Source organism: Canis lupus, chromosome 21 (assembly GCF_011100685.1).
Source record: "Canis lupus familiaris isolate Mischka breed German Shepherd chromosome 21, alternate assembly UU_Cfam_GSD_1.0, whole genome shotgun sequence".
Classification (NCBI taxonomy): Eukaryota; Metazoa; Chordata; class Mammalia; order Carnivora; family Canidae; genus Canis; species Canis lupus.
In genome coordinates this window covers 13,834,601-13,857,823 of record NC_049242.1, presented here as the reverse complement: position 1 = coordinate 13,857,823, position 23,223 = coordinate 13,834,601, and the positions used below count along the sequence as shown (strand labels likewise).

The window sequence follows — 23,223 nt, the reverse complement described above, 5'->3', positions numbered from 1 at the left end:
AACAGCATGGTTTCTTGGAATTTGTATTTAATACCACAATCTTATAGGATTGTGAAAAAATAGGTTTTAAAAACTGCCTAAGGTAAAATGACACTCAAAAATTGTTTGTTAAAAAGATACTAAGTAAAGTTAGTAAATCCAAATTATTAGGTAACTCTTGGGAACTTTGGCACCAAATGGGTAAGAAAAATACTATATTACAATCTATTTTGAAAGGTATGTTTACATATTGACTAAAAATAGGGAAATAAGGAAGCACAGTATATTTTTATAACTGCCTCTTTAAGAACTTTCTATAAATATATGTAATAACTATTATGTTTTTATATATCTACAGTTATTCCTACAAACATGCTGTAAGTATACATATATATTTCATTTAGATGATTTTTTAAAAAGGAAAAAGTTAAATATAAATAAATAAAAAAGAAAAAATTAATTGCAAGGAAATAAGGCTAATAGAAACAAAACAATCACTATGCATTTCTTTATATATCATACCCAGTCTGCTCTGACTTATTACCCTAAGTTGGGGCCCTTTGTCTATTAGCATACTATGCAGTATTAAATGAAACTACTGATACTTGCATCCCTGCATCTCTAAATCCTGTTTTTATTAAGGAAAAAAACCCCAAGAAAATGGAAAGTGATCTAAGCTTGCAGGAAAAATGAAAACTGGTTGATTTCACTTATTTGAATCTTACTGCTCATATAGAATGACTGTAATAAAGTTTGCCTACTTTGATAAAGACCTTAATGATTTCAATCCTTGTTTTCCAAGCTAGTGCAAGCAAAATAAGATCAAAAGGATACTGCTGTAAAGCAGGTGAAGCAAGCAATTGTTTGCCAGTTGCAAAATCAGACACTTTCTTCTGCAAACTCTCTATGCTATTTTATTGTTCTATTAACTGTTACAATTTATATTTTCAACTAAGGGAGACTACAAGTCTATCAACAAGGGGGAGCTATGCAAAACTGTCTTCACAATAGTACATCTCATTGCACATTGAAGATTCATTCACTTAAGTTCACAGCTGCTAATGTAAAATATTAGGATTTTTGAAGATATCTTGGGTTGAGAATGAATAAGTTAGGAGGAAGATGAAGATAATGATAGCAAATTTAGGATTTCAAAGGCACAGAAAGAAATCTGATACATCTTGTGTATTTTAGGTGGTAGGACTGAAGATTAGGGCTACCCTTACAATAGTAACAACCACAACATCACAGTAAAGTGGCTTTTCTTTGAATCACCCTTTGTGCTTGAAAGTATAATAAATGGAAAACCAACTTTTCTCTTGCAATGCTACGGCACAAATATTTAAATTCTAAATGAGAGGAAAGAGGAAACTGGGATTCCTATGGAAAGAGATGGCGGAGTTTGGCGTTGAGTTCTCTCTCCTTGCTTAAAAGATCCAGGCTGTGCTTTTTGAAGGCTTCAGACTGCAGCCGGAGTTCGTCGTAGGCCTTCTGGATCCCATCTACCCTGCGCTGAAGTTCCCGGACTCTCAAGTTGCTGTCCACGGCCACTGCCTCTTGCTCAAACCTCTCCAGCGCGTGCCTCCTGGCCACATCTGCTGTCTCCAGCTTCTCCTCGAGCTGGCGGATCTCTGCTTGCTTGTTCTGAAGCACCCTGCCCCTCTCCATGGACAGCTGCAACAGCTCGTCCTTCTCTCGGGTGACCGTCTGCAGCCTGGCCTGCAGCTCCCGGTTCAGGCTGCTGTGTGCCCGCTCTGCCTCTGCCATCTGCTCCACCGCCTGCCGCTGCTGCTGCTGGAGGCTCTGCAGCTGGCTGCGCAGCTGCTCTGTCTCCTTGGTGTGGGCGCAGGCCTGCTGATTCTGCAGCTCCAGCAGCTCCTTCTCTCTGGCCTGGGCCTGGCAGGCATCCTGAGCACACCTCTGTTTCAGAGTCTCCAGCTCCTTGGAGAGGGCCTCGCTGCGGGCAGTGAGCTGCAACACTTTGGCCTCCTGGTCCTTCAGAGCCTGACTGAACAGGTTGCTGTTCTCCAGCCTCAGTTTCTCATTCTCCTCCCTGAGCTTGACGTTCTGACTCTTGTGTTCGTCCTTGAAGCGTATCATCAACTCGTGGTTGGCTGCCAGGGTCATAAAGCGTTCCTCCAGCTTCTGGGCATGCCGGCTCTTGGCCTTCAGCTGCTCGGCCTCCAGCATCCTCTTCTCCTCCAGCTCTGTGTTGAGCAGCTCCAGGATCTGGCAGCGTTCCAGGGCCTCATCCGACCTCCGCTTCAGGATGCAGATGAGCTGGGACTGCTCTTGGATGCGGGAGCAAAGCATCGCCTTCTCGCTCTTCTCCTCCGCAGACAGCCCCCGGAGGTTTGCCAAGGCCTCCCTCAGACCGTCCAGTTCCTTAAACTCCATCTCCTCTTCCGGCTTTTCTAGTTTTTTGTTTTGCTTCTCTAAGGGCTCTTCAGTGGGCGCAGGGTCCATCCTGAGAGGCTTCTCTTCTTGAGGCATAAGCGCATAGGCCTCCTCCACTAGCCGCTGACCCCACACTGTTTCCCCCGCGGATTCAAAAGCCTCGGCGTGTTGCTAGGGCCTCCCCGCGCTCCCCGCAGCAGTTGCTTTTCCCAGCAAGGAGCCCTGTGATTGGCGGGCGGGTCATCGGAATGCCGTGAAGTAACAGGCAGATCTGGGGGAGGCCAGAACCAATCTGCTCTGCTTCTGCCTGCCTTCTAACAAATCACAGCTCTGGCTCCCAGCCCAGTGTCGGGCTGTCCTGGGCAGGGAAGAGATGCCAAGCTCGCTAGGTTTCCAGCCCGCTCAGGGCGTAAAAAAACCTTGACTCTACCTAATTTCTGGGAGGAGTAAACAAATCAGGCTGACGGTGACATATGCTTCCTCCCTCTCGCCCCTTCAGTGATCATGAGAATAAATTACCGTCTGTGGAAACACCTTTGCTCCTTAACAATCTGCAATCTATAAAAACAAAGTAGCAGTGCTGCTGTGAGAGCCAGGATCCTAAGTGGCTGTGAGTTGCACCTGCAGTGTTTAACACAGCTCAGAGAGCAAACCCCGATGAGAATTTCCTTTGTTTCCCTTACCATTGTCCTCTGCTGGGAAACCCTCTTATTATTCAGTATTCCCTGTTTTTTACCCATTGGCAAAATAAGATTACAGAAAGCAGCTTAATGAACAATGTAGATATGAAAAACATTAAAACCGAAAAAAGATCCGAGGGAGGCTTACCATCATATACCAATTCCAGATGAACTAGACTGTTCAGTGTAACATGTAAAATAAAATCCAAGTGTTAAAGATAGAAACTAGAAGAAAATAAAGGCAAGTGTAAAAACTCTGGGTCAGGGGCACCTGGGTGGCTGGGTGGCTCAGTGGTTGAGCATCTGCCTTTGGCTCAGATCATGATCCCGGGTCCTGGGATCAAGTCCGGCATATGGCTTCCCGCAGGGAGCCTGCTGCTCCCTCTGTCTGTGCCTCTGCCTCTCTGTGTCTCTCATGACTAAATAAAATCTTTAAAAAAAACAAACAACTCTCTGGGTCAGAAAGGACTTTCTTAACTTAAATATTATATAAAAGGTAAGGGAAAGCTTAATTTTTTGCTGAACACTTAAAGTTATAATTTTTAAAATTGTGAGCTCTGGGGTCTCTCCAGCCTCATGTTCCTCAGGACCTGACTTTTTATGCCCTAGTCCAACCCAGCCACTGAAGCTCCCCTAACCGACCAGCTCTCTGGCCATGTTTGCAGGTGTTCTCCTCACCTGGAATGACTTCCAACCTTGGCCCTCGTTGCTCTCCATATGTACTCCACAACAGCAGTTGGTTTAGAAGCATCTCTTCTGTGAAGCCATTCCCGGCCCCTGCATGTGGAATGGACCACTCACCGCTTTTACTGCCGTAAAAAAGTCCACTATGGACTGCTCATACTTCTAATGGAAACTGTGATAGCCTTACTGCACTCACTGCTCACCTGCCTGCCTTCCCCTACTAAACCCTGAGATCGTTAAGAGCAAGGGCTGCATCTGTGCTATCCTTAATACTTGACAGGTGCCTGGGACTTTGGGAAGGCTTAGATAAACGTGTGTTGAATGAATGTTGAAGGCAAATTTCAAACTGGGAAAAATATCCACCATAAAGATGACATGATAGATTTATATTTTTGCAGAGAGCGTGAACAAATCAATAAAGTATTAACATCTTAAAAGAGAAATGAACAATTAAGTTCACAGATGAGGGGGTGATATGGCTATTGAAAACTAGAAATAATTTCATCTATTAATTTTGCTAAATTTCCCCCTTATTTTAGGACTACCCAGGATGGTTGAGACTATAGTGAAACAGGTACTCTCTCATACTCTCATACATATTGAGGACTTCAAACATTTTTATGACTTTTGAACTAATGGATTGCCCTTCTGGGGAGAGTTTTGCTTGGGAAATAATCCGAAAGTTTTGCTCAAAGCTTTTCATGGCAGTTGTTTATAACAACTAAAAGCTGGAAACCTAAATATCCCCAAGAGAGAAAATGTTAAATTATATTTTCTTAGAATGTTATGCAGCCACGAAACATTATCATGTTTATAAGTAATTTGATGGTATGAAAATATTTATGCTAGAAAGAACTGCAAAACAAAAGATAAAAAAAATTCAGAATGATCTTGCTGGGAAAACTCAAGCACAGAGTGAAGGGTTGATGACTCCTACAAACACTGTTTCTGATGTTGAGATTTAATCTCTCAAGTCATGATGATAAGGAAAAAGCCTGGGTGTCATTAGAGATGTTGGATGCATTTTCAAATGCTTCAGATTTCACCAGAAGCAAAACAGATCAGGAAAAGGTTTCAGATTTTCACTTGGATGTCAAAGACTAGAGTCTCATGTCTATAAAAGAAAAGCAACGTTGGAAGACTGGGGAAATTTCCTGAGCTGAAATTTTAATAACTGCTGCAATTATAGGATACTGAGGTTTTATGAAAGTGGATTCCAAAGACTTCAAAAATGTGAATTAAATTTATTTGTATTCTCCCCCTCATTTCTCTTCTTTTCCTTAGATTTCAAGCTCATATACTGAAATGGAACTTGAAGTTGAGACAAGTGACTAGAAAATTAGAATACTTCTCGTCATTTAAATAAAAGGTCACATATATATTGAATGTATTGCTGATTACCACATATGGTTGTCTGATGTAGTAAAGTGAATTTACAGAATATGTTTCCTAAGGTAAAAAAAAAGATGACAGGGAAAATACTCAAAGTGGTTAATAGCAGTTGTTTCTTGAGGGATGAGCTCCTGGATGCTTACCCCCCCCCCTTTCTATGTCCCTTGTACATAGTGGATACTCGATGGTATTTGTAGACTAAACAGATTTTCCACATTAAAAATATTTTACATTTATGTGTTAAAATTATTTTAAATAACTAAGTCCACAGAATGAATACTTGTCAAGTCTAAAAATCTCATAAGACTCTAATCAAAAAAAAAAAAAAGACTCTAATCAACATTCATTCACTGATTTGCTCAACAATACAGTGCAAGATGCTAAGTAAACAAATAAATTAGATACCATCTGTCTTCTCAAAGAACTTGCAGTTTAGTAATGCTTTTAGGCTCCTCTCTGGATGGTGGTTGTCCTCGTTCTACCATTTTCTCCCCACATACCTTTGAACCTGAAAGTATCCAGTATTTCCTCCCCAGAAGTCCAAGGCATAAAACTAGGCCAGTGCTCTCTCTGGTGGTGACCAGAGTCCCTTCCCATTGCCTTTGTTGAGTCTTTTGATGTCTTTTTTTTTTTTTTTTTGAAGCTACTATTTAGAATTATTCTATACAAAAGTACTAGGCATTTGTACATCTTCTCTCATTTAACTCTAACAATATTCTTGAGAGGTAGGCATTATCATCTACATTTTCTATTTTACAGGAAACAAAGAAACGAAGGCATGGAGAGGTTAAACAAGCTACTCCATGTCACCCAGAGAGTGACAGAGCCAGAATTCAAACCCAAATCATTTTGATACCAAAGGTGGTTCTCTTGGTCACTCTGATGTTCTGAAGGTCAGGGATCTGAGGATAGGAGGAGGCACGCAGTCCCAGGGGGAGACCATAGAACCAATCTCATGTTTCAGAGCCAGCTGGATGCTGGAAGGTGGCTGAGCAGATAACTGAAAGAAGGGCTGAGAAAGAAGCTGGTACCATGAAGTGGCAGGAGCTGGAACAAGATTTGCACTTCTGCCACTATTCCTGGCCAGCCTGGGAGGTGTGCTTCCACTCAGCTCATCTTGCCCCTCCCTGTGCTCAGAACAGAATCAGGACCTGGAGCTGGACTACACATCTCCCTAAAAGACTTTGAGAGAGAGTGGGAAGGGTGTTGTTGAGGTTAGCCACTCTTACTGGCAAGTGGGTAGAAGATTCTAACATCTTTAGAGGAGGCAAGCACTCTAGTCTTTTTTAAAATTTTATTTATTTATTTATTTATTTATTCATTCATTCATTCATTCATTCATTCATTCATTCATTTGAGAGAGAGAGAGAGCACACAAAAGAAGGGGCAGAAGGAGAGGAAGAAGCAGACTCCTTGCTGAGCAGGGAGCCCAACGTGGGGGCTTGATCCCAGGACCCTGAGATCATAACCTGATCCGAAGGCAGATGCTTAATGGACTGAGCCAACCACGTGCCCTTCTAGTCTTTTTCAATGACATTTGCTAGACACTTATTGTAAGGTTTCACACTCCTGAATGTCCAGGATCCCCCTGACCTATGTTTAAATTAGTGCTTGTTTTGAGAAAGACAACCAAGTTGGGTCCTAAGGAAGAGTAATGTTTTATATATTAAAATGATCCAGAAAAAAAAAATGATCCAGAAAATGTCTCCGTGGGAAACTTTTCAAAAATAAATGTTAACCTACCTTCAATGCTTTTCAACTACTTTTGTAAAATAAAAATTCCACTTTCAATAACATAGCCAGAGCTTCTCACTTAGAGGAAATGATGTCCAGAGCTGCAAGTAAAGACTTAAGAAATATTAGCCTTGTGAGAAAATTTACATTTTAGGATTCCTGACATAAAGTATTTCACTCAAAATAAGAAGTCAGGTTAACTTGACCACACAATTAAATCATGTAATAATTTATTCTAAGGGTTTTTACAAAATACTTTATGAAAATTATACATACATAGGAAGTACAGTTTAGCAATTTACATTCTAATTAAAACTTTGTTGCAAAGCATGTCTGTGACCACTCTCATGCTCATTTCATATAGTAGGGTTATAGGAAAAACAGAATCTTGTATATGCAAGGTTTTGTTTGTTTTTATATAGTCTATTACAAAACACAGGCTTGGGATCTTAGGAGAAAATTAAGCCAAAAGCTGAATTCCACCTATGAGCCAGTGGGTGGCACCAAAGCACATCTCAGACTTTGACAGGGGAACACAGAAAAGCACTTTCAAAGGCAGACATACATGCAGTAAATTCAGTCTCATGGCCCTAACCTGTAATTCCACATTTTAATAGAGATTGCAGAGTAAATAGTTTCCTTAGGGTTAAATTCTTTATTATCACTGATATTCTTCCTTTTTCCCCCTTATAGGAGCATTTTTCTGTCCCTCTTTTCCAAAAACTACATATTTTTCAGTTCCTATGAGGGTTTCCAACCATTGAGTAGCTGGCCCTCCTAATTGTAGCACAGGGTTGGTGGTGTGAAACACAGAATGGCAAACTAGAATATTTTGCTGGTTAAAAACCCCAATATTTAATGTTTTGGGACAGCTTTTTCTCTGAAGCAGCAGCAACTGTTTGCTTTTCCTAGCTTTCTCAAATATCTTCTTTAATGTTGAAGTCACAAATAAGTTACACATTTTATTATTAGTTAAGTCTCTTGGGCACATGCAGGTTGACTTTACCATGCTGTGTGGCATCCATTAGTGGTGAGAGGCAGCAGGTGAGAATCTGTCCATATAGTCAGATTTTCAAGATCAGATTCTACCTGTTTAGTAGTTTTCAGTGGAGGAGCCAGTCAACTTCGGGATCATTTTGAAATCTTGGCAATCAACAGCATTCTGAGAGGCAGGGTTGCTTCAATCCAAGTGTTGGGGGAATTTACCATCTTTTCCCAGAGAGCAACTTCTTCTGATGTAGAGTCCATCCAATCCACTTCAGTACCATAGCTTTTACCTGAAAAGAAAGAAGAAAGAAAGAAAGAAAGAAAGAAAGAAAGAAAGAAAGAAAGAAAGAAAGAAAGAAAGAAAGAAAGAAAGAAAGAAAGAAAGAAAGAGAAAGAAAGAAAAGGAAAAAAGCAAGAAAGAAAGCTTTGCATTTAGAAAGGAATAGTTCATTGGGGGGGAAAAAAAAAACCCTGGACAATCCCCTAATTATAATCATCAATGGAAGAGAGTGAGGAATAGTTTTAGTATTACTAGGAGGGCAGATCTGGGGCTCAATATAAGAAAAAAACTATTTAACCACCTGAGATGCCCAATAATGGGGCATTCCATAATTGGGACTATAATTGGAACTATTCCCTCTACTCACAGAGTAGATTTCTCTTCATGTTCATAGAAGTTCTGGCTGACAACCAATCAGGGACATAGTGGGGTAGTAGGGAAGGTTGGAAGTTAGACAATCTCTAAGGAAGTGTAGTTTGAGGTTTAGTGTCTAACAGGCTCAACTTTGAATCTTGGGTCTGATACTTATTAGCTCTGTTACTTGGTTTCTTAGAATAACATTAGTAATAACTCATGGGCTTTCTGTGAAGATGAAATGAAATAATATAAATACAGCATTCAGTACAGTACAGTGACTAGTGCTCATTAATATGAGTTATTATGATTATTTTAAGCACACTTCTAGTTACAAAAGGACATAAGTGTTTTTTCAGGGAAGAGTAGTAATGAAGGCTTTTCTGTACTTCCCACACACAATAACTCAAGCTTTGTGTAGATAGACAGTACATCCCGTTAATCTTTGTATCTAGAGCCCTTGGCATACAGCCCGAAATTCCTCCACTCATTCATTTCATTACACTTAACAGAAGTAGAATATCTATTTTCATTAGGAAGAAGCAAAACAACAAACAGGCAAAACTTTACTGTCCCTGGAAGCACCTCGCTCCTAGAGAATTGAAAACCTAACAAACATTACCTGTTCCAAAGCCAATCCGAAGACCTCCCAAAAATTGGTTGGTTAATTTGTGATGGTCCCAGACAGTAAGCTCTACACAGGCTTCTGTCAGGTCTTCAGGCCTGAATCCATCATACACCATGGTGTGGTTGAAGACAGGATTGGTGGTTTTCCCTACAGCTCTTGTTTTCTGGCGACTTTTCCTACTTGTATCTGGAAGGATGATACTACAAAAGGAATCGTATTGTAAAAGCATTTTAATAAGATGGTGAATATTTACGTTTTCAGTGTACTGCAACACAGCTACTGAAGATTGGCAGAAGGAAATGGAAGAAAAAAAGAGTGTAGAGAGGCAGCAGTGGTGGTGGTGATGGTGATCATGGTGGCAGTGATGATGGTTGTGATCGTGGTGGTGGTGGTAACCGTGATGGTGGTAGTGGTGGTGATGGCAGCCATGACGGTGGTGGCAGCTACGATGGGGGTAGTGATAGTAGGGGTGCTGGCGGTGATGGTGGTGGTAGTGGCAGTGGTGACTGTGGTGGTGGCAGTGGCAGCGGTGGTGATAGCAGGGATGGTGGTGGTAATGGCAGTGATGGTGGAGGTAAAGATGGTGGCAGTGATGGTGATGATGGTGGTAGTGGCAGCATTCTGCTGGAGAGACTGTGCATTATAGTGGACCAGACTTGCTTTAAATCCTGACTCTGCCACTTATTGGCTGTGTATTGTAGGGAAAGTCCCGTAATCTCTCATACACTTGCTTCTTCATCTTAAAAATGAGAATGTGATGCCTATTTCATGAGGTTAATATCAGAATTACATATGAAGCAAACAACTTGGGTTAGTGCTTTCTTTTGTAAGTGCTTAATATGGTAGCAATTGGCTGGGGATTCCTTTAAAATTTGTAAGCATTCGTGATCATCTGTTTTCTGTTTTTAACCTACCATCTCTTATAAATACAAAGCCTGAGAGTTGTCTCAGAATGATACACTGACCTGAGCTGAAAAATCTTACCAACTGACATCTATAAATACTATGTATAGTGAAAATCACAAATAATGTCAACAAACTTAAACTGCTATAACTGATCTTCTGGAAGAATCTATATAGATGAAATTAGGGGGAACTGAGAGTGCTTACTAACATCTGCTTAGTTACTACTGACTAGATGCCAGAGAAAAAAGTCTGCCACTTAAAGACTCTAATTGTCTTACACTCCTAGGACATAACTATTAGTAGGGGTCTTTTTTTTTTAAGATTTTATTTATTTATTCATGAGAGACAGAGAGAGAGAGAGAGAGAGACAGAGAGGCAGAGACACAGGCAGAGGGAGAAGGAGGCTCCATGCAGGGAGCCCGACGTGGGACTTGATCCTGGGTCTCCAGGATCAGGCAGTAGGGGTCTGTTTAGCAAGTCATTTTCCACATATTTGCAGGCTGAGGCAAAAGATCTTTTGCAGATAAGCCACAAAGGTGGGACAAGGGATAGGAGGAAAAATTCTCCTTGCTCCACAAAGGAACCAAGGAGCATGGAATCCCAACATTAGAAATCTGATGAACTCTTTTATACTGAATATTAACCTCACCAGCAGATATATCTTCCAGAAGACATCCCATACCTGAGTACATGGTCCCTGGTTTCATTTGTATGTATGTTGCCTTCATGGTTTTAAAACTAAATGGACCCTTAGGGGTTCGTGTCACAGATCCCTCTAGTTCACATTGCCATTGTCCCAAGTTATCTCACTTAAACCACGGAGGATGAGTTTCAGCATCACAGATATTGAGACCCCAAAACAACCAGAAAAGGCCAGGCTATGATAGAACTGAGAGAAGCAGAGTTATCAGTGTGGTTACCATTTAACAAAAGAATTTAGATGGCTGCCCCTTAGCTGTGGTAGATCAAGACATTCCTTTACCCAGATGTGCACTTCTCCCGTTGTAGGAAGCTTTTTACCTGGAATTGGAAAAGGACAGAAAATAAAACTTCACTGCCTTTCCTCTTGTGGCAATACTATATCCAAAGATGCCAACCTAAAAATGGTCTGGCACAGTGATACTAGCTAGAGCTTGAGGATATGGTCCTAATTGGTTAAATGTATACATTCTTAACCAAATCTTCCATACTCTGGCTGCCCTAAGCTCAGACAGTTCTATAAAAATAATTCATATTGATTCCAAGTACAGAGTACTGTATCATCTTTCTGGGTTTGGCTTGTTTCAAGACAAGTTATAGAAATCAGGTATGTAATCATACATTTATAGTTATATTCAAAACATCTCAATGACATGCACATTCCTTTCAAATATTAATACTGATATCAATTGCTGTTAGTGGGAGGCATCTGAAACCATACTGAGTATAATCAAAATAGGTACTGGCTAAGGTATAGCTACTCTTCTTTTTAAATGTGGTGAAATACTTTATGTAGATACACACATAATAACTAATCTTATGGACAGGGAATTACTGAGAAGTTGGCTTAGTCTTTAGTTGTTGGCTAGACTGGGTACACATGGACAGAGGGCCATTACCACATTTTTCTGAATAGGTTAACTCAGTCAACCAACCTGAATTTAATGAGCATCTATGATATGCTCAGCCCTATGCTAGTAATGTCATCAGATATACAAGGAATATATTTTAAAAAATCTATCTCTTTGGAAAATGTTTACACTTAAGCTAAAAAGATTAACTCAAATAAAAACTATAAAAATGGCATATAGAATGAAATGCCAAGTTATTACCATAATTTTCTAGATGATGATGTGAACAGTGAGGGGGAAAGAATATAGCCAGAAAAGATGGGGCTTCATCTAAGAGTTGGATAGGTTGAGAAGAGGAAGCCATTTCAGGGAAGAGAAACTACATGAGCAAAAACTCAGACAAGATGGAGCTCATCAAAACACATGATCTCCTTTGCCCCCTCACCAAGAAATGATAGTGGAGGGAAAGATATTGGCAGAATTTCTATGCATGTGGACCATAAATGATAGGATACAAATTACATATAGTAAGAAAATCTGCCTTTTAGGAAGATCCGGGAGTAACAACAAGGTGGTTTGGCAGCTATATGGGCCTAAAGATAGGTTTTGCTTGCCCTCCAATTCTTTTTTTTTTTTTTTTTTTTTTTAACTGAATTAGAATGTCTTTCTCCAGTTCAATCACTGCCCTTACCACCCATTATTTCTTTCGTCCCACTAGTTTTACTACCCGGTTACTGAAAACATTTGAGTTGCAACCTCTGATTTCAGTTGTAACATTTACACAGATTCTTACAGAGAAAAACTTGGGGAACTTCTTGGGAAATGAGAGTAGGCTGGCATTCATTTCTTGCTAGTTTCTTGCTCCTTAACTGGGCTGTAGGCCTGAGGCCCTAACATCAAGGATGCAATTAGTAACCTGGAGGAAAAAGCTTTCTGTACTGCTGAGGCCTTGAGAATGCAGAACCAATGAACTCTAATTTCCTAAGAGCTTCATACTAATTCTTCTAATTCTCACCTCTGAAGAACACTCAGCTTCCATTCTTACCCTAATACAACCAATAGTTCCAAATTCTGAATATGGGAAAGGCCATTCACATTATGTAGATACCAACTTTTTAGAGAGTGAGGTGAAAGTTAAGACGGCTGAAAATGAGGATTTTTTTTTTTTTTCATAGAAACAAGGTACAATGGTAGTTACCAAGGGCTGGGAGAAGGACAAGGCAAGGGTATAGTTTAATGGGTATAGAGTTTCAGATATGGAAGATGAAAAAGTTCTAGAGCTCTGCTTCATAACAATGTGAATATACTTAACACTACAAATGGTACACTTAAAAAATGGCTAAGATGGTAAATTGTATGTTATATGTTTTTACCATAAAGAGAGAGAGAGAGAGAGAGAGAGAGAGAGAGAGAGAGAACGAACTATCAATTGTAAATTGACTCATTTGGTCCATACAATTATTAAGTTAATATATTTGCTTAGGGTTTCACCTTTGAAAGTAACACAGCGTCCAAAGAAATCCTTGGTGAGGGAGATATTAGGAAAGGGCATAAATCTAGATGGAAAATCATTACATACCAGGAGTTGGCTCTGGGACGTACTGGAGAGCTAACTTCATTTCACCTCTGTTTTCTGCTTCAAGGGGAACTGGTGCAGTCTAGGAAATGAAGCACTGCCAGTCAGTAGGTGTAAGACACAAATGATTTTACTCTGTTGGTACTCTGTTATAGGACCATAACTGCCCCATTTCTACAATTCTGTATCACCCGCGAGTGCCCCGGATTAAAAGTTCCTTCCCCATTAGAGCTAAACTCTTGCGTTTTTACCTGGGAAGGCTCTATTATGTATCTTGGAAAAACGTGCTTGGTCCCCAGAAAACATCTCAAGGCCTTTCGTCCCAGAGATAGGAGAGAAATCAGAATGGCTGTCTGGCTGGTTGGCTTGCTTGCTTGCTTTTTTCCTTCTCTTTCTCTCTCTCCTTCTCTCTCTCTTTCAAAATTTTATTTATTTATTCATGAGAGACAGAGAGAGAAAGGCAGAGACATAGGCAGAGGGAGAAGCAGGCTCCCTGCAGGGAGCCTGATGCAGCCAGCCTGAATTCTAGAGAGGAAGAAAGAATAGAAAATACAGAAGAAAGAATAAACATATGGGACAGGGTCATGAGATTGAGCTCTGTGTAGGGTTCTGCACTGAGCATGGAACCTGTTTAAATTCTCTCTCTCCCTCCTCTTGCCTACTTGCACAGGTGCTCTCTCTTTTAAAAACAAGAAAGAGAGCAAGAGAAACATATATAATGATCCCAAACTATGGATAACCATTATGAACTAAAATGCCATTATAATAGCTTTCTCCTATACAGGATCCTGGGATCATGACCTGAACCAAAGTCGATGCTCAACCACTGAGCCACCCAGGTGCCCCCAGAATGGCTTTCTTGGAGATAGGAGAAATGTTCTGGGATGCTTTGGTTTTTATAAAAACACACATATTTTTGTTAGTCACTCAGCCAGCACATAAAACTATTTATTGGTATTATTCTCTTTCTTTGAGTAAGAATGTGGGAAAGGAGGGGAGAGAAAACCCAAACATTACATTTTCAAAGGTACATGAGTCTAATTACTTCAGATCACTTGGTATGAGGTCTGTAAGAATAACAAAGACTGGACAATAACTTAAGAGTGTAGCTCTATTATTTTGAGTATAAGAGAGATGGCTTTACTTTCAAATTCTGGTCCTCTAGAGCCTTATTGCTGAAGCATGGCTATGCTTCAGAAATGTAAGGGAAGTTAGTTTAAAATGAAAAGCTCTTGTCATCTTCTGAAGAATTCATACCCAGTAAGTCTTTGGTAAGACTAGAAGCAAGGGCTTCTGGTGATTTTGATACAATATTTTGGAATCATTTCTTTAGTATCTACATAATACAACACTTTCACTTAACAAAGAGTTGTATTATTGCTATTTATAACTTCCAGCTGAGATCATACCAACACTCACACTGAGGACGATAAAAAAAAAAACGAGATTAAACAAATTTATTTGAAGGAGCTAAAGAATTATTAATATAGACAGGACTCAAATGGACAAGATCTTTTAGCCTGACAGTCATTGCTTTTCACGTTGAGGCATCAGCTAATTTTTAAGTAGTGCCAAATTAGAACATAAGAAGCCTAAATGAAAAAGACTAAGACGACTGAGCAGGAGGATGCCTAGGTGGCTCAGTGGTTGAATGTCTGCCTTTGGCTCAGGTCATGATCCCGGGGTCCTGGGATTGAGTTCTGCATCAGGTTCCCCACAGGGAGTCTGCTTCTCCCTCTGCCTCTGTCTGTGTGTCTCTAATGAACAAATAAATAAAATCTTAAAAAAAAAAAAAAGCCTGAGCAGAGTTTTTTCCAGTCTCATGGGGCTGGAGAGACCAAAATTGGAGTCCACAGCCAGCTAGGAAGGAATAGCCTTAGAAAGTATCCTAAATCAGTGGTTCTCAAAATACGGTTCCCAGGCCATACTCTGCATCAGCAATTAATCAGCAATGCCTAGGAACTTACTGAAATGCATATTCTTGGGCTGAGATCTTACTGAATCAGAAACCTTGGGAATAGGGCCCAGAAATCTGTGTGTGTGTGTATTTTTTTTTTTTTTTTTTTTTTTTAGAAATCTGTGTTTTAATGAGTCCTTCAAGTGAACTGGATTCATGCTAAAATTTGAGAACTACTTCCCTAGACTTTCACTTGGAACCTCTGAAGGGTCATAGCCTAGGAACACGGCCAAGCAAAAACTACATGAGACCCCATGAAAACTGAACCCCAGCTTCTCGTTGGTTCATTCTCAGGTTAAAGTGGTCTGTCCCTACTCTATGTGTCAGAAACAAAAGTAAATCCTCTCAAAGTATCCCTAAAGGTTTTCATATAAAATGTATATATAGCATGCAATAAAAAATAAACAGGCATATTAGGACAAAGGACCAAATGACCAAAGATAAAGAATTAGATAAAAGAGACTTACAAATGCTTAAGATATTGTGTTTTCAGATATATACCTTAAATAACATTGATAAATATGTTCATAAAGACAATATTAAGAAAAGAGAATTTTTGCAGTAAAGTGGTCTATAAAAAATCAAATGAGAATATAAATCTGAAAAATATAATGTTGAGAACTTGTAAGATGAGTGTTCTAGACACAGCAGATAAGAAAATTATTAAACTGAAATATAGGTTCACAAAAACTAGCCAGCCTGAATTCTAGAGAGGAAGAAAGAATTGAAAATACAGAAGAAAGAATAAACACATGGGACACGGTCATGAAATTGAGCTCTGTGTAGGGCTCTGCACTGAGCATGGAACCTGTTTAAGATTCTCTCTCTCCCTCCTCTTGCCCACTTGCACAGGTGCTCTCTCTTTTAAAAACAAAAAAGAAACATATATAATGATCCCAAACTATGGATAACCATTATGAATTAAAATGCAATTATAATAGCTTTCTCCTATACACCAGGTCTCAAACCATCCAACCAACCAATCAACCAACCAACAAGTCTGAACTTACCTTTCGCTTCAGAGGGTACCACTTCAATTGTTTGTTCTGTTTGTTGTCCCAGTCCCAAGTTTCCAAGTCCAGTTCCACTTCCCCTAGAAAACTATTACGCTTAAATGTATCCCGATGCCAAACGGAGACGTTCAGTTTTTGTGTTTTTAAGATTTGCTTTTCGATTTTATACTGTAGATCAAAGAAGGAAATTAAAGTGGTGAATAATATTATTTTATACCAAAGTTATAACATAGAGAGAGGAGGAGAAAAGTCATCTGTGCAGATCAGGTTTTCTCATCTGCTAGGTTTCAAGTCTCAAAAATATTGCAAAGTCATCTTATTCTAAGTGTCTTGTTTCAAAGAGCTATATCTTTCACAAAAGCTGATTTTTTTTCTGCTTCTGGAAAAGCAAACCACGGTTCAAATATCAGAGGCAGTAATGGCTCTCTAAAAACAAAAGCCAATTATTCATTTTTTATTGGATGTTTTAGTTCAAACTAGATATAACATAAATCCAATTCAGTCTAAAAATACTAATAAAGTTTAATCCTGTGGTCTGTTTTCTACTTAAGGACAAGGTATTTTTTTCTAATAGACTCTATTTTTTTAGAGAAGTTTCAGATTTACAGCAAAATTGAGTAGAAAGTACAGACAATTCCCATATACCACTCACCCCCATTTACACATAATGTCTCCCACTATGGATATCCTGCAATGACAAGGTATTTTTCAAGAAAAGATATTTTTGTTTTTTTCCTGCTTCATATGGTTAAGTGGAAAATATCTGGCATCCTAGCAGTTTTTCATCTAGGATGTAGTCAGTCCTAGATTATATATAATCATGGAAGGGATAATAGTAGTTCTAATCTAAAAATAATCTCTATTTGGCTTTATGATGTACTACTTGAAAGTCCATTTTGGTTGTAGCAGGCTTGCCTTTCTCTGAGTTTATCATTTAAATTAGCTGGCTTTTCCTGAGTATAGGGTTGAAGCAGCTGACCCAGAAATAGCAAGGGTACTGAGGTATATCATAGTCAAACTGTAATTAAAAAGTGGCTACAGAAAATCCATAAAAAACTGACCCATGGAGGACTGAAAATTAATTTAACTCTGCTTCTTTCCTTGGAGGATAATCAAACAGTAGGACAGGTTTTTCAGAAAGGGGGAATGAAGAGCACTTCTTATATTTTGTTTTACATTATCATGACTAAGGCAGCATTATGCAATCTGGGGGGAAAAGGAATACAGCCAATTGAGCCAGGTATACTTTCTATTCATCTGTTCTGCCATCTCTCCTTCCAATAAACATTTTTTTTTTAACAACTATCATGACCCTGTACTAAGAGTCAACATTTACGTGTCTAATATATACTAATCACTTTGCACATATTAACTCTTTTAATGTTCACAAGTACTGAAGTAGATAGGCAGGTACTATTATTGCCTTTTGGAGACCTCAAGTATGGACAGGTTTAAGTCTTTTGCCCAAAGGCACACTGTTGATAAATACATGGAGCTGGTGGTCCCTGACCTCCTGGAACTTAGAATTTAATGGGAAAGCAGACAATGGAGCCAGTAGTTAAAGTGCTGAGAGTTAACAAAGTCTATATGAAACAAGGTGCCTGAGGTAGCAGACCCAGGCGGGACAGAAGGGACAAGCTCTCACAAGAAGAGGCATTTAAAACTGTAGGAGGTAGTTAGGGATAGAATGTGGGAAAAAGTACTCCAGCCTGATGGAACATGAAATCCAGCAGCGTGAGATAATGTGGCTAGTTCCTCCAAACAACAGAAAGGAATCAGAGTGACCTAAACAAAGACTCTGAAAGTAGAAGTGCAAAGGGACTGGTGCATGGTAAGGATGGACTTGCCTCTAAGGGTAATGGGAATCCTACAACATTTTAAGCAGAGAAATAACATGATCAGGATTATGCTTCTGGGATACTTTGGTCACAATGCTCCATGTTTTCAGCTGTGTGTCTTTGAGCAAACTCCTTTGTTTCTCTAAGCCTCATCTGTGAGGGGCAGGTGATACCCTCCTGGTGGGGTATGTCCAGAGTGAGTGAGAGGATGCATACAATGTTCATGGTGCATGATCTCACACAAAGCAGTTTCTCAGAACATGTTTATCCCTTTCCTTCTCCACTCTCTATGACTGACTTTATCTGTAGAGATACTACCCCAGAAGATACGGCTATTCACACACAATCACAGTGACACATCATCATTTAGGATTTTCCTAGACAGACAGTTCTTAGATACCCGCAATATCTCATTATACACAGGATTCAAAGTCTTCTTCACTACAAGTGTTTTCTTCTTGCCCATTTTGCCCTTGTCTGGTAACAAATAGGTCTTTACATATCTAAAAAGAGAAGTGGACAGACAAGAAGGTCAGAGAAAATAAAAGTGCTATTTCCATCTCTACTTTGAAAAATGCATTGATAATTGACAGAAAAAAATATTTCATGACACCAAGAAAAGCATTAAGTAAAGGATGTTCTCACCAACACCTTTTATACTTAAACTTTTAAATATAGTGCAACAGAATTGGTCATTTTATAATGTTTTGAAAAATTTTCAAGGATATTTCCTGAATTCCCCTTCCCTTTGACCTTATCTGAAGTGGAGGAGGGAGGAAAAGACCTCTAATGTCCTTAATTTTACTGGCTTGTTTTCTATTGAGAAAAGGCTTTGGTGCTTGCAGAACTTAAAAAGTTTTATTACTGCCTTTTGAAAACAAAAATTAATCTTAGCTCAGACCTAAGCAAGCCATATTCAATGAGGGGAAAAAAAGGATACTGACTCCAGCTGTTTTTACAATAAAAGCATAGAAGGATTGGCCTTACGCTAGCAAAATGGTTAAGAATCTGACTTTTGCATTGGTCTAAGCGAGGAATACCATTCAAATTCTGCAAATAAACTGAAATTCAATTAACCTTGTGATTTAAAAGATGAGCTGGAAAAAAAATAAAAATAATAAAAGATGAGCTGGTAATTTCCCCTGAAGTTCTTCTGTAAAATAGAATTTAAATTTAGAAACTACCTCATTCTAGAATCTTAACTGTTTCTACACCACTGAGCATTCTGAAATATGGCCTGACATGTCCCTAATTTTAGAGAAGTTTGAGAGTGTCATGGGGGGAGATTGGGGTTCAAGCCCTCATGCCCCGTTTTGCTGCTGACTCTCTGAATTTATGTAAAAAGGTCACTTATCCTCTCTGGCCCTGGTTTCCTTATCTGTTAAAAGAATGAATGGGACACGATGGCCTTCAAGGCCCTTTCCAACTTGAAATATATTATGTTTCTCTGACATTTTTATAGTTTAATAAGTTTGGTATATGAATTCATGGAGTAAATGAAACAGCATTTTCCCCCAACTTTTCTTCTCAGACATTTCTTTTTGACACAGTCACACACATATCTTCCCTTCAATTTTTTTCTTTCTTTCCCAATTACTACAAGATTACAAATTACTCAGAGAAAACTAACTCCAAATTGTACTTACGGATCTGAGCGTTGTTTTTTAATATCCGCTGCTGCTAGGTCTTTACACTGGGCCACAAAGACATGTAACTCCTTCAGTGAGTCCACATAGTCGATGGCAAACTGAATATTTCCTTTTACTTCCAGATTGCCAAAGTCTCCACTGTATACGCTCATCACACTGCCGCTCACCTGAAAGCATCGGAAATATGCAGTGTTTGTTTCTATCTCTTTTGTGAACCCATCACAAGGATCACAGATATCATCTTTGCTTGCCATTATTTCTCTAGTTTGCATTTAAAGCAGTTACCATAATATGGCATAAAGACAGACCAACACAGGCAAGCTGACATGCTATATGACACAACTAGTATTGAAAAAAAAATGCCTCTAAAAGATACAGATGAAAAATGCAAAGTTATTTAGATGCTGGCTCATTTCAAAGCAGGGGGATTTTATGGTGAGGTTGTTCAGAGTCCCATTTTTAGGCATGCTTCGTTATTTAAGACGTTAAAGAAAGAGGATGTGAGAAACCCCAGGCACACAATTCACAGTGACACATTGCTCTATCAAATTTCCAAGGCACTAAAAAGGAATTTTACTATGTTATCCATCCACTGAATCTAGAAAATGCTTAGTGGGCCATACGCCTTTAGAGGTCAGGAAGGGTAGAGAATGGATGATTGATGAAGGCAGTTGAGAGCCTTCCCCAGGCCATACATTTGAGTACCATCAGCAGAAATTCTATTTAAGCAGATTTTTTAAAAGTTGGAGAAATGAGAGGCTAGTAAGAATTTAAGTATAGCTTTAACATTTAGTTAGCATACCTGGTGAGGCATGTGCATCTGTATGTATATCAGAGAACTATCTGGGTAAATGTATGTGAATATATTTCCATATATGAATTTCTACACACAGACTACATGTACACACAATGACCTCACTTTATGAAAGAAGTTCTAGGTAGAGTCCAATTTTCTACATCAAACCTGAACAACTACACTTAAGGAGATTTCCTTTTAAAATCCTGTTCTGAATCCTTATGTAAAGCAAAGAATCACTTTTCCTACTCTTTTATCTGCATCAGTACTTTTATTCATCAGGTTTGCTAAAAGAGAGGTACAATTCTAAATGTTGCAATCAGAAATATAAAACAGATCTAAGCAGACTTTACAAAAGTTACCTCATTTATTGCACAGAAAAATGTGGTGGTTCACCTTGTTATAATTCAGGTATATTTTTGAAATCCTTACATTAAAAAAAATTCATCTACAATGGGTATGCACTCGTTTTATGCTTATAAAAAGAAAAACAAAGATTTAGCTAGCCAGGAGCTATTGAGGGTTAGAGAAAAAGCTTGTGTCCTTGGAAATACAACAGGAGGCCATGTTATAGTAAGCAGGAGAATGGCAGAGTGAGGTTCACAGAAGCGGAGAGATATTAACACAGAGCCTTTGTTTACATACAGAAGAGAGGGACGTCATGCCAGAGGAGCTGCTAAGATTGGTTAAAGAGCTTGGGCTCTTCTTGTGTCTGCTGAGCTGGTAACTGCTTTCTGATGCTGTATCTGTTTCTCTGTCATCACTCTACAAAACATCATATAATATACACAAAATTTAAATTCAGAATGAGTGAAGATCAGCATCTCTATTTAGAAAAATGTGATAAAAAGTCAAAGCACACTAGTGCTAATCACCAGGGAATGGGAATCAGGCTCAAGTGAGTGGTCTACCTTGGACCTCACCTAGAGAGGACAGCAGTGCTTAGCTACCAAAATAACAAAGTGATTTGTTTTTTTTACCTACAAGGTGGGCTCCAGGTGCTACGGTAGGCAATACTACTGTCACTCTCTTAATACTATATATTTATGTTCGTGGAGAACTTTATTGACATATATGAGAAATTAACTTTACCCAGATAACAAAAGATCTATGATTTACTCTCAAAACACCAAATGCCATGCTTAATTCCTTTCATCAGTAACAGAGCTTTAACTTCCCTAAAAATAAAATCTTTTACTTGAGACACTATTAAACTCGAAAAGATAAATGCTTGTTTGATCTGTTTAAACTAAAAGTTATATATACATACATATTTAAAAAATTTTAAACGACCTCTTATGTATTTCCATAGTGCTATTATGTTTATCTTTTTATTGCTATAGGGAAGTATATATTAAATTATATTTATTAAAGTATATTAAATTCTACCTGCATTAGATTTTAAAATGTTTTTTTTAAAAGTAACAAAGACAATTTATTTTAAATCTGTCCCAGGAAATATTTACCTTGGTAAAGAAAAAAAGGTGGCAATAATAAATTTTATTATATTTAGAGCTAAAATTTATTAGATGGTAGTTTTAAAAATTCATGATTAAGAATGAGCTCTTTTGGGGGTTAGAGAGTTTATGGAGCAGTTCAGGGGAGTTAGGGAAACACCTTCATAGAGTAGTTAGTTCATGCCAACATATTCCAAGGCCATGCAATTATGTATCATATAACAGATGCCAATTCAAATGCAGATTAAGGAAGGAGTTAAAGAAAAACAAAACTTATATGGATAAGGAAACAAATCCTCCCTTGAGGATTAAAAAACCCTCCACACCCTAGTGTGTCTGCTGTCATGCCCTCATGCCCTTATAGTCCATTTCCCTCTATTACAGCATGTACTATGCTCTACCTAGTATATCAGGTCACTAGTGAATTACTCAAGGATGGGGTCCTGTCTTGTTAACCTGGAATACTGATTTTCATGCAGCAGGTACTCAATGAACGTGACTAATGCTAAGCCTCAAAGGTAGAGTGGACGGAGGAGCAAGCCTGGTTTCATCTCTACTTCCTTTAACATTTGGTCTGACCCATGTGCTTTGAAAGGTAAAATTCTACAGCTTCTTTTGGCATCTCTGATACACAAACTCAAATGATTTGGACTCTCATTGGTGTGGAGCTATGATGGTGGAGAAAATTAAAAAACCAGGAACTGGTATCACTTGCCTCTTAGATTATTAAATGCTTATTCATATGACCAACCAAGACCAAAGCCTATTTACAAAGGTATAAAACCACAGGAACTCCATGAGTGGCCTACTGTTGGTTTCCAACTTAAGATTTAGTTTCAAAGAATGAGTGATTCTTTTCAAAGGAACTGTAATGTGGACTATTAAACATATGCAAGGGTGAATATTTACAGATAGAGTTAATCTAAGGCCTGAAAATAGACAGAGGGGTGCCTGGGAAGTCAGGGAGGAGGTATGTAATTTATATGCTGTCTAGAACGTTCCTCACATTTCATCTAAGAGAATGCTTGAGGATAATGCTTTTTATTTCACCATCAAAAATCGGACCCAAACTGCAAAGAGTTAACAGCTAGCTACCATTTACTGGGTATTCACTACATGTCAGGCACTGTGCCATATGTTTCCCACGCATTATCTCACTGACTCCTTACAACCTAATGAGGTAGGACTAGGAAACCTGTCTCAGGGAACTTGCCTGTAGTCACATACCAAATTAGCACAGCCAGGACTCCAAATTCCTAACTACCTGGCTATAAGATGGAATCTTTTTTTTTCACTTTTTAAGTTTTTATTTTAATTCCAGTATAGTTAACATACAGTGTCAGGTATACAATATAGTGATTCAATA

At 38.8% G+C, this 23,223-nt stretch overlaps 2 protein-coding genes across 20 annotated transcripts in view; both read right to left on the bottom strand.

Moving 5' to 3' along the window:
• Positions 1-7: 7 nt before the first annotated feature.
• Positions 8-2,606, bottom strand: CCDC89 (coiled-coil domain containing 89). The gene has a single exon (XM_038568419.1). The coding sequence runs from the start codon at positions 2,470-2,472 to the stop codon at positions 1,360-1,362; it is 1,113 nt and encodes a 370-aa protein (XP_038424347.1). The 5' UTR covers positions 2,473-2,606; the 3' UTR covers positions 8-1,359.
• Positions 2,607-7,079: 4,473 nt separating this feature from the next.
• Positions 7,080-23,223, bottom strand: part of SYTL2 (synaptotagmin like 2) — a 117,327-nt gene continuing 101,183 nt past the window's right edge. For 16 of the 19 annotated variants that reach the window (XM_038568400.1, XM_038568403.1, XM_038568412.1 and 13 more), the window contains 8 exons: positions 21,046-21,165; positions 19,602-19,771; positions 18,356-18,458; positions 16,115-16,285; positions 13,151-13,229; positions 10,942-11,041; positions 9,110-9,315; positions 7,080-8,143 (listed from right to left, as the gene is read on the bottom strand). In XM_038568400.1, the coding sequence (XP_038424328.1) occupies positions 7,998-8,143; positions 9,110-9,315; positions 10,942-11,041; positions 13,151-13,229; positions 16,115-16,285; positions 18,356-18,458; positions 19,602-19,771; positions 21,046-21,165 (1,095 nt within the window). In that variant the 3' untranslated portion in view covers positions 7,080-7,997. The remainder of the gene's footprint in view (positions 8,144-9,109; positions 9,316-10,941; positions 11,042-13,150; positions 13,230-16,114; positions 16,286-18,355; positions 18,459-19,601; positions 19,772-21,045; positions 21,166-23,223) is intronic. The other 3 variants (XM_038568415.1, XM_038568408.1, XM_038568409.1) reach the window with 1 other exon arrangement.

Excerpts from the sequence above, each read along its gene's own strand:
- CCDC89 (XM_038568419.1), bottom strand. The coding sequence starts at position 2,472 with ATGCCTCAAGAAGAGAAGCCTCTCAGGATGGACCCTGCGCCCACTGAA.